Source organism: Enhydra lutris, unplaced genomic scaffold (genome assembly GCF_002288905.1).
Source record: "Enhydra lutris kenyoni isolate GAN:26980312 unplaced genomic scaffold, ASM228890v2 scaffoldscaffold6, whole genome shotgun sequence".
In the NCBI taxonomy this organism is placed as follows: Eukaryota; Metazoa; Chordata; class Mammalia; order Carnivora; family Mustelidae; genus Enhydra; species Enhydra lutris.
The window spans coordinates 26,913,722-26,924,688 of record NW_019154090.1 but is presented as its reverse complement, the minus strand read 5'-3'; the positions used below and the strand labels follow the sequence as shown (position 1 = coordinate 26,924,688).

Sequence of the window (10,967 nt, the reverse complement as noted above, 5' to 3'; positions counted from 1 at the left end):
CACACACACACACACACACACACACACACACACACACACACACACACGCCTTGACATGCTCTGGAATGCTGCATCAAAGTCACAGGTGATATCTCTTCTATTGTAGATTCACCTTTCATGGTACTATTTAACTATCAAAAAATAACAAAAACAGGCCTGTGTGTTGCCAGAATTTCAGGTGCGAATTCAGCTGTTACCAGCTCTGAAATTTTTATTTAAAAAAAAAATTTTTTTTTAAGATTTTATTTATTTATTTGACAGACAGAGATCACAAGTAGGCAGAGAGGCAGGCAGAGAGAGAGAGAGAGGAGGAAGCAGGCTCCCCACTGAGCAGAGAGCCTGATGCGGGGCTCAATCCCAGGACACTGGGATCATGACCTGAGCCAAAAGCAGGGGCTTTAACCCACTGAGCCACCCAGGTGCCCCAAGCTCTGAAAGTTTTAAAAATATGTCTCAGGAAGGTGATTATGGGAAGTGGACAATATCCAATAGTGATGAAAGTGAGGAGGAAAAGCCAAAACTAGACAAGTCATCTACTTCTCCCCTCCCCCATGCTGGGCAGGGAGCAGGAAATGAACCAAGATACACCTGTTCTGAGGCTAGGAAAGCAGCCCATAGAAGAAAATCAATACTTGTGAAGTTCAGCAACACAGATTCACAAGTTTCACCGCTCCAAATGTGAAGAAGTTTTCACCTCTCAAAAGAAGAGTAGTTCCCAGGAAGATCTAGGTTGGTGTCTCTCTAGCAGCGACAATGAGCTGCAACCAGGAACACAGCAGAAGCAGGCTAAAAACATAGTGGTCAAAGAGGAGAGCGGCATCTCTTCTTCCAAAGACAGTGCTGTCCAAAGAACTAGAAATCGCTGTCCTCCTGCCCACCATGGATTAAAAGAGGAGAAAGAGGAGTATGAAACCTCAGGGGAAGGCCAAGACATTTGGGACATGTTGGATAAAGGGACTCCCAATTTTACCTCACTAGAGTCTCCAGAATTAAGCCAAATTATAACTCCGGAGCCCTCCACATCAAGGATATTCTATCCCTCTATTTGGGACACTTGTATCTTCAGCTCGGTTTAACTACTGCTTTGATATGGGCAGGCTCATAAAACAGTATCCACCAGAGTTAAGAAACCAATCCTGCTTGTGCATGGAGATAAATGAGAAGCTAAGGCTCACTTACATACCTAGGCCAGGCCTTATGGAAACATTTCCCTCTTGCAGGAAAATGATGTTACTACTACTATGAAGAAGGCCTCTGGGTTGTCATACACACCTCCAACCTTATCCATGCTAACTGGCACCAGAAAACTCAGGGAATATGGTTGAGACCCTTATACCCATGAATTATCCTTGAAACCCACAGATCTGGAGAATCAGAACACATTTTAAAGTTGGTATGATCAGCTACTTGATGGCTTATAATGCTCCTTCACTCAAGGAGTGGATAAATACCATCCACAAGCATGAGCTCTCTGAAACCAATGTTTATCTTATTGGATCAACTGCAGGATGCTTTCAAGGAAGTCAGAAAGATAATTGGGGACATTTTAGGCTTAGAAAGCTTCTGAAAGAGCATGCCTCATCCATGCCTAAAGGAGAGTCTTTGCTGATAGTAAGTCAGTTTTCAAGCATTGGGTCTGTGGGAGCTGGTGATTCGAAATGGTTGTGTTCTGAGTTTAAAGAAGGCTTGGTGAAGCTGGGGAAGGAAAGCAGGACCTCAGGGAAAAGTGCCATTCCTCTTCACCTGATCTATCCTTTTGTGGAAAATGTGTGAACCAGCTTAGAAGGATATCCAGCTGGGATCTCTCTTCCCTATAACATCCAGACAGCTGAAAAACAGAATTGGCTCCCTTCCTATTTTCACAAATGGTTGGCTGACATATCTGGCCACAGCAATGCTATGCCATATATTAAAACATGTATGAGACCTTCTCCAGGCTTCAAATTGCTTGGTTCCTTGTCACAAGCACCAATCTGTCCAAGGCCACCTAGGAAGCATTAGAGAAGAACAGCACCCAGCTGATGATCCATTCCTATGAGCTTGGGGTCCTTTTCCTGCCATCAGCGTTTGGCCTGGACAGCTTCAAAGTAAAACAGAAATTCTTCTCAGGGAGCAAGGAGCCAGTGGCCGCCTTTCCTGTGCCATATGACCTGACTCCAGAACTGTATGGAAGAAAAGATCGGCCATGGATTTGGAACATTCCTTATACCAAAGCACCAGATACACATGGGAATATATGGGTTCCCTTCTGAGAATCTTAAAGCACTGTGAAATTTAGGTGTAAGACGTCAAGCCCCAGATAACACATGTTCTTATTTGTACCAGATGTTCAACCTTAAAGTTTTATCTACACCCCTAACAAAACTCTGCATGGCTCAAACAAAAACAAAACAAATAAAACTTCAGATTCGTTTTGATTTTTTAAAAGATTTTATTTATTTATTTGACACACAGAGAGAGATCACAAGTAGGCAGATGCAGGCAGAGAGAGAGAGGGAAGCAGGCTCCCTGCTGAGCAGAGAGCCTGATGCAGGGCTCGATCCCAGGACCCTGAGATCATGAGCTGAGCCGAAGGCAGAGGCTTAACCCACTGAGCCACCCAAGAAGCCTCAGATTCATTTTGATTTTATAAAATGATCTGAAACACACTGCAGCAGGGGGAGAAAATGGTAACATCATTTATTTCAAATACGGTAATCTTTTAGTAGTTCCAGAGAAAAAAGGAGAAAAATAGTTAAGTGGCATATTTAAAGCTGCTTAAAGCACTTATATCTTTAGTATTTAAGAAAATATTGTTTATGAGCCAATATTAATTATCACATGAGACGTCGATATGCTTTTTGTGTTGTGTAGGGTTTTACAATTATTGTCCAAACACACACATAAAAGATCCAAGTGCACATTTCATAAAATATGACACATTGCTAGTAAGGTCTCAAGAGTACGGTGGAATGAGAAGGAACAGTAATATATAGCAAATTGCAACCTACTTGGGTCCCCACAGTCTTACCCAAATGAATTTATTTTGTGAGATAATTTATGGATTAAAAACAAACTTTTAAAATGAATAATGTATTTCTAAATTATATCAGCCTTCTGCAAGAGATGCATACATGTTTTGTTTCTATGATATTGTTTGCCTATTTTCTACTAGGTCATTTGTCATTTTGTTACTGATTTGTAAACATTCTTTATATATTATGGATATTAATCCTCTTATAGTATATAATGCATTTATAAGTTTTATTTTACTCTGTTTATCTTTTAATTTTATACTGGTTTGAACCTTCTCCTGCATGCATTTTGTTATTAATATGTTAAGCATTTTATGTAGTCAAATTTTATGATTTTAATTTTTTAAATTTAAATTTAAAATTTTTTAGGATTATTTATTTATTTATTTATTTGAGAGAGAAACAGTGAGAGAGCGCATGAGAGGGGAGAAGGTCAGAGGGAGAAGGAGATTCTGTGGAGCTGGGAGCCCGATGCGGGACTGGATCCCAGGAGTCCGGGATCATGACCCAAGCTGAATGCAGTTGTCTAACTAACTGGGCAATCCAGGCGCCCGAAATTTTATGATTTTTAATAATTCTCTTCTGTCCTCATTATTAGCTTTATTTCCTTTGAAGTCATTTATCCTTATTGTTCATTTAAGTTATTCTCTTATATTGTTTATTTTCCTGAAACTATCTGATGACATATATTTAGGCATAATGCTGGATTAGTAAGGCAGCTGAATGTGGTTCCTTTGTACTGGTCATGTCTGTTTTGCCAGTAGGCCCGTTTCTTGAATTGGAAGGGTGAATGTAGACTTCGTATAAGTATTATTATATGTGTGCTCAGGGAGTGTTGACTAGCAGATTTTATTTTAAACAGAGTAACTGAAAAGCAAACAAGCTTACTTTGTTTTATCTTAACTCTCATACAGTTGTCAAATTACTTTTGGAGGGAAATATTTAGAAGGCTAAACACCAGAATGTTAACAGAGGTAAGATTATGGGTGTTTTTTTCCACCTTTTTGTTTATCTGAGTTTCTGATTTTTCTAGCATTAAATGTTAATTCAGCTTCCTCACATCCATAAACAAAGAACAACAAAAGAATTTTGCTTAACTCCTCCAGTCTTTATAAGAGGGTATTAATAGTCCTATTTCTTGCCTGGATTCAGCCTATTCAACAGTTTGGGAAGATAACATCTTAACTAGAATTCAGAGATTATTTCTAAGAAATGAAACACATTTAAAGTAAGGTATTAAAAGCAATTTGTATGACTGTGGGATGTGCAGTAAAAAATGTTGATGAGTGATTTTTTTTTTAATGACCATGACTAAAATGCAGCATTTAATTATTCAATTTAGCCTACTCAAGGGGAAATCTATTACTTAGTCACAAAAGGCTTTGAAAATGAGGAGACTGTGTATATATACCATGGAATATTACTCAATGGTAACTAACATAACACACACACAAACACACACGCACATGCACACAGAAGAGCTCCAAATTGAATGAAGCCAGTGGCCTGCCCTTGAGGGGCTCATAGCTTATTACAGATGAACAAATAATTGGAACATGACATATTATGACTGCCAAGAAAAATATGGACAAGATACAGTGTTGACACAAAGAAGGGAGTTTGCAGCTCTGTTTAGTTGGGTCAAAGGAAACTTTCATAGATGTGGAGATGATTGAATGTAGTTTTGAAGGAAAATTGGGAGCTCACTGGGGCCAATTTAATGGCTAAGTGGGAGAGCATGATATAAATGTGTGAAGAGGGATTTAAATGTGCAAAGAAACAGGTTATGGAAGTAACAAGTTGGGTTAAGGTGTCCACACTAATTTGTAGAAACGTTAAGTGGTTCTGTAAAATGCCTAGGAGAGGTGAGCAGGGACCAGTTCATAATGAGTTGAACACTGTGCTAAAGAGATTTGATCTTTTGAAAGACTTCATTTGTAGAATTGAGCTGTACTGGGAAGACCTTATGGGAGACTCTGAAAAAATATCAGTTTATCTAGCTAAACCTAAATGCAGTCTTACTCCCAGAGGGCTTTCTGGAAGTTTCATACATTAAAAAATGTAATTATTGGGGCACCTGGGTGGCTCAGTCGTTAAATGTCTGCCTTCAGCTCAGGTCATGATCCTGGGGTCCTGGGATCAAGCCCAGCATTGGGCTCCTTGCTCAGCGGGAAGCCTGCTTCTCCCTCTCCCACTCCCCCTGGTTCAAATAAATAAATAAAATCTCAAAAAAATGTAATTATTATTGGATGTGCATATGTGTCTGCCTTGATTAGTTCATGATTTAATTAATCTTCCAAATGGGTAACTTTTGTGAGTACATGGTGGCATTAGCTGGGTGGGATATTGGAATGAGAGGAATAAACTAGGACTGACTCACACAAACAAGAACGTATCCAACCAGACTTGATTCAATTGGGCTGATGGCCCAGGTGGAGAAATCAATGTTCCTGCTCTCTGGGAGCTCTTTTTCTTTTTCTTTTTCTTTTTTTGGGAGCTCTTATCTTGAGTAAAGAAGAGTAGGTGTAAGGTAATGGAACCTTCTGTGACTGTGAACTCCATATATGGGAAAGAAGGTGGTATGGACTTTGATTTCCTGTCCATCCATGTGGGTTAAAATGAGAGCTCAGAATGCTGATAGCACCAAAAGCTCTTGTCTCACCTTGAAAAATTCTGTGTGACAGATCACTAGACAAAGAAATTGTGCTGCCACTTTCTTTTGGGAAGTCTATAAACATGAAGCTGTTTCTGGTTCTCATTATTCTGCAGTTTGAGGTACCAACAGGTAACTTGTCCAAATGTACCATGAAATCCTAGGAGATATTACTGTTTGTAGGAGTGGGGTCAGGGCCCTTGAGATTGTTGATATCTTGCCAATATCATCAAAAGTACCCAGTCACCTTAAGCCTGTCTTAGAAGAAAGTATTTGGGGAGGTAAGAGGTAAGAAGACATCAGGGCTGTACTCTCAGACATCCTCTCCAAAAGTAGGCATGAACCCAGCATCTAGAATTATCTTTATAATGTTGAATATAGTTTTCATTCAGGAACCTTACCGTCTGTTTTTCCATTCAAACTCTGCCTTTACAACAGTAATGAGAAGAGCAAAAGCTTTGGAATCATGTAGATGTGAGGTTAAAATATATCTTGATCACTGATTCATTGTATGAAGTGAGCTAATTATTCCCTTTTTTAAAGATTTATTTATTTATTTTATGGAGAGATGAGAGCATGGGGAGAGGGGTGGAGGGAGAGTGAGAGAATCCTCAAGTAGACTCCCTGCTGAGTGCAGAGCCCAACGTGTGTTCAAATCCAGGACCCTTAGATCACAACCTGAGCTGAAACCAAGAGTTGGATGCTCAACTGAGTGAGCCATCCAGGCACCCCTAATTATTCCCTTTGAATCTAAGTTTTCTCATCTGTCAATTGAGTATAATGACCCAGTTTCATAATGATTGAATTTCATATGAGGAAATGTCTTTGTGTTCCCTCTTTGTTCCAGGAGCTTGTCCAAATTTGTGTACAGGGGCACATAAAGAATGTGAAACAGGTGATCTAGGACCTCAGTGCAGTACTCCAAATAGGTGACAGTTTGGCTCTCTAGGGAGATGGGTACACATGGAATTGAGTTTGATCCGTGGGCAACACATTTATCTGAGATCAAAAAGGAGGATGGAGAGAGAGGGAGAGAAGGAAAGAGAGATTGAGACTGAATCTAGGAGGATCATGGTCATGAAGACATAGAAGCTGAATAAGGGAATTTCTCAGCAGCGTTTATTGCTGAGACCCATGAGGTCTTGCCTTGGCAAAGGGAGATTTCTACTCTTTATATCAGTGAGTGTGAAACCCTATTTCTCTCTTAACTTAAAAAGTCCTGTTTGTGGTACTCTTTTAAAAGTTAACTTGTCTCTGAATAGTGCTGTGGTGGCAAGTTGGTACTCTCTGGGGACACTGAGCTAGGGTAAGGCTGAGGGAGTGTTGACTTCCAAGTATGGGAGACAGAGTCAGATTTTCCAGAGTCCAGGAGTGGGACATAGCTCCAGTTGATAACCATGAATTGTTCTCTCTTCCTTTTTGTCATATAAGTACTAATGTTCTCAGCGCCAACTGAGTTTTGGCTAGGAGCATGGACTTTTGATGTTCTTAATTTGTTGGATGATTTTCTTTTCTTTTTTTTTTTTAAGATTTTTATTTATTTATTTGACACAGAGAGAGAGATCACAGTAGGCAGAGAGGCAGGCAGAGGAAGAGGGGGAAGCAGGCTCCCTGCTGAGCAAAGAGCCTGATGTGGGGGCTCGATCCCAGACCTTGGGATCATGACCTGAGCCGAAGGCAGAGGCTTCAACCCACTGAACCACCCAGGCACCCCTGTTGGATGATTTTCAAGGAGGAGGCTCTTAGTTTTCTCTTATCAGCATAAGGTTCACTTTGGAAGCACAGGAGGCCAAACCTGTGGGTACCACATACTACTTCTACTCTGTCTTAGAAACTAATCTGCATTCAATGTTTCCTGTGCACAGATACAGCATGCCCCAGAAAATGCTTTAGTAATATAATAGGCTACTGCAGGAAGAAATGTGAAATGGGGGAAATATATAAAGTGGCATGTCTAAATGGGAAATTATGTTGTGTAAATGAAGTCAAAATCAAAAAACACAAGAAAGCCCCAGAGTCACCCTTCTCTTTACCACAGCCTGATGGGAAGATAGACTATGTCATTTTACCCACCACCACACTTCTCACAGTGCAACTATAAATCGAGCACTTGCTTCACTGGTCTCCACTCTTCCTAAATCAAAAGTGCCACCTCCTTTGACAGCCAGGAGTAAGAAATTTATCTACTACTTCTGTGAACTTGATTTTCCATGTAATAAAATTTTATGCTTTTCTCTGGATTTATTTATTAATGTATTCACTCTTTTTTATTTATTTATTTTTTATTTATTTTCAGCGTAACAGGATTCATTATTTTTGCACCACACCCAGCGGACAGGACTGGAAGAGATTATGCTGAGTGAAATAAGTCACTCATTTTTAAAAAACACTTTAACTATAAATGGATAATCATGTTCCAGGCATTATACTGGTAAGATGGGTGATACAGAGATGAGATGAAAATGTTGGTATAAGTGGAAGTTAGCTCCTCCATTTTCTATATTTCATAGCATTTCAAATACTACTCCTCTTTTAAATGAAGTTTCTTGTGTGTAAGCAGATCTAAATGTCCCAACTTTGTGTGTGTAGGATGAATAAGGGTATTGCTAACAACTGAGAATTCATTAAAAGAAGGCAAGTCATTGGAACATTTTCATAACATTTATTGGCCAGCTCTAATGGGCAGTGATGACACCTAGTGATAATTCCAATACAAGTTTCCCTTACTATCCAAAAGTAGAGCGATCCTATGAGAACATTCATAGGCCAGAATGGTGTAAAATGAAGAAGCACTTACCATGAATTTATATAATGGAAAATTTTTTGAGTGTTCCAGACCCAAAAAATAACCTCTCTTAGGCTTTTTTGATACTTTAGGACACATCTTGCTAATGGATGCCCAAAGTAAGTCAAGATAAAGCACAGATGCTCACAGACACAGCTCAAAGCTTTGATGGCTTGGTGCTGGGATGCTGAGTATAGTCCTGGGGAAGGAGCTTGGTGAGGCCACTCTTGCTGCTCAGGGTACCCACAGCCTCTGTAATGGTTTGCTGCAAAACATACACTGAGTGCCATTTTTGCTTTTTGGCTTTTTATGCAACAGACAGTATCTTCTTCAGATTTCTTGCAGGTAATGAAAAAAGGTACTAATGTGGGTCTTTTGTAAAAGTGAAGTGGTGTAACTACAAACTTTAAAAAAGCAGGGGATATCTATACATCATATGAAGCTTATTTAATGTGTATCCTCCATTTCCTATTTTTAAATTTATTTTTTATTTTTTTTTAAAGATTTCATTTATTTGTTTGACAGACAGGGATCACAAGTAGGCAGAGAGGCAGGCAGAGAGAGAGTGGGGGAGGCAGGCTCGCTGCAGTGCAGAGAGCCCGATGCGGGGCTCGATCCCAGGATCCTGGGATCATGACCTGAGCCGAAGGCAGAGGCTTTAACCTACTGAGCCACCCAGGCATCCCATCCATTTCCTTTTTAATAGCAATCAGACTACTCAGTTGATACAAGTTTTAGACAATATTACCCTTAGAATCTTGAAAACATTACATATCCAATTGTTTGTTTGTTAATAGTGTGAAATCTGCAAGCTTTCGGTTATAATAAAATCTGAGGATCTAATGTGAAATGCAATGACCATGGTTTAGAACACTGTATTGTGTAATTAAAATGTGCAAGGACAATAGAATTTAAATGTTCTCACACACACACAAAAAGAAAACCAAAAACCACTAAGTAAATATGGGAGGTGATGGGTGTGTTAATTAACTAGATGGGGAGGGAGTCCTTTCATGACATACGCATATATCAGAACACCATGATGTACCTTTTAAATATCTTAAAGTTTGGGGCGCCTGGGTGGCTCAGTGGGTTAAAGCCTCTGCCTTCGGCTCGGGTCATGGTCCCAGGGTCCCGGGATCGAGCCCCGCATCGGGCTCTCTGCTCGGTGGGGAGCTTGCTTCCTCCTCTCTCTCTGCCTGCCTCTCTGCCTACTTGTGATCTCTGTCAAATGAATAAATAAAAATCTTTAAAAAAAAATCTTAAAGTTTGTGAGTCAGTTATACCTCAATAAAGCTGAAAAATAAATAAATAAATAAATAAATAAATAAATAAAATACTATGAAATTTAAAGCCTTATAAATGAGAGAGACATATTTAAGAAGCTCCTCATGAGCTAGATAAAATCTTAGTAAGTCATGATGCTCTCTAGATGAACAGAACAGAACATTTTGTGGTACCATCCACTGATGTTGCTTGGTTAAGGTACTGGTCATAAATAACTTTTGTGGAGCTACCATTTGCTCATCTGAGATAAAGAACTCAATGGGCCTTATTCTTCCACATACAGCTCACCATGTGCATCTCATTTCACTGGGAGCACAGGGAGACAAATATTTAGATAGCCATGGTAACATTTTAAGAGCCTATAAAGACCTTCCTTTTAGTAGTTGTGGCTTTTAAGAATCTTGGAGAAGTGTATAGGAAACAAGGACCAGACTAAATCATAGAATTAGAAATTATTTTGTTGATGAATTCACCATGGAAACTAATCTAGGACTATTTCAGTCTAATTATTAAGATACCCACATAAGAAAGCCCTTTCTTTATTGCAACACTTCATAAGCTCCTCTTTTTCAGTCTTCTATCTCTATGGGTTACCAGAGGCATTTTTAAGTAGTGTCCATTTTGTCACTATGATATGCAGATAGGTCTTGCCCATTGTCTTTAATTTATGTGTGTCCTCTACTCTATATGAGTCCATTGATAAATTAGATAAAAGAATTCATTTTGGCTTAGTTAGTGTAAGATCAACCAGTGAAGTGTTGCAGAGTCAGGGAGAGAGGTATAATGAAAGGAACAAGCAAATTAAGCCTTGAATTCTGCTTTGAATGGGTGGAACTAATCTTTGCTTTGACTTTTCCTTGTTATCCTTTTTATACCCCCTTCATACTCATAGAAGAGTGAATGTGGTCAGTATTGATAGGCACATGTTTTTTTGGTTGACTTTATTTTTATACACAAATTTAAATTGAAATCCTATATTTTTATTATATACCTTTCTGGCACAGGCAGTATTACTGGTTATTTTTCTCAAATCTGTTTTAGGACATCCTTCAAAATCTTATTCATTGGACATTTTAAAATTGCTGGAATGTTTCAGATAGATTTTTCTACTAAGTTGCAGCAGTTGGGACCACCCACCTCTTTGGGGGTCTTGGATAATGCTCATGAAAGGTGCTGGAGATTAAATTAGTTATTTCATACCCACACTCACACCTTCTTAGAAAATTTG

At 39.2% G+C, this 10,967-nt stretch overlaps 1 protein-coding gene and 1 pseudogene across 1 annotated transcript; both read left to right on the top strand.

Moving 5' to 3' along the window:
- The first annotated feature begins 448 nt into the window (after positions 1-448).
- LOC111141914 lies at positions 449-2,271 on the top strand (annotated as a pseudogene).
- Positions 2,272-5,750: 3,479 nt separating this feature from the next.
- On the top strand, positions 5,751-7,768 carry LOC111141329 (defensin beta 128). The gene is made up of 2 exons (XM_022493790.1): positions 5,751-5,799; positions 7,533-7,768. Exons 1-2 carry the CDS (start codon positions 5,751-5,753, stop codon positions 7,766-7,768), a joined length of 285 nt encoding a protein of 94 aa, XP_022349498.1.
- The last annotated feature ends 3,199 nt before the right edge of the window (positions 7,769-10,967 follow it).

Bases quoted from the DNA above. Each gene is read 5' to 3' on its own strand.
- LOC111141329 (XM_022493790.1), top strand. From the start codon at position 5,751: ATGAAGCTGTTTCTGGTTCTCATTATTCTGCAGTTTGAGGTACCAACA. The intron at 5,800-7,532 runs GTAACTTGTCCA...TCCTGTGCACAG, and splicing joins GCAGTTTGAGGTACCAACAG to ATACAGCATGCCCCAGAAAA.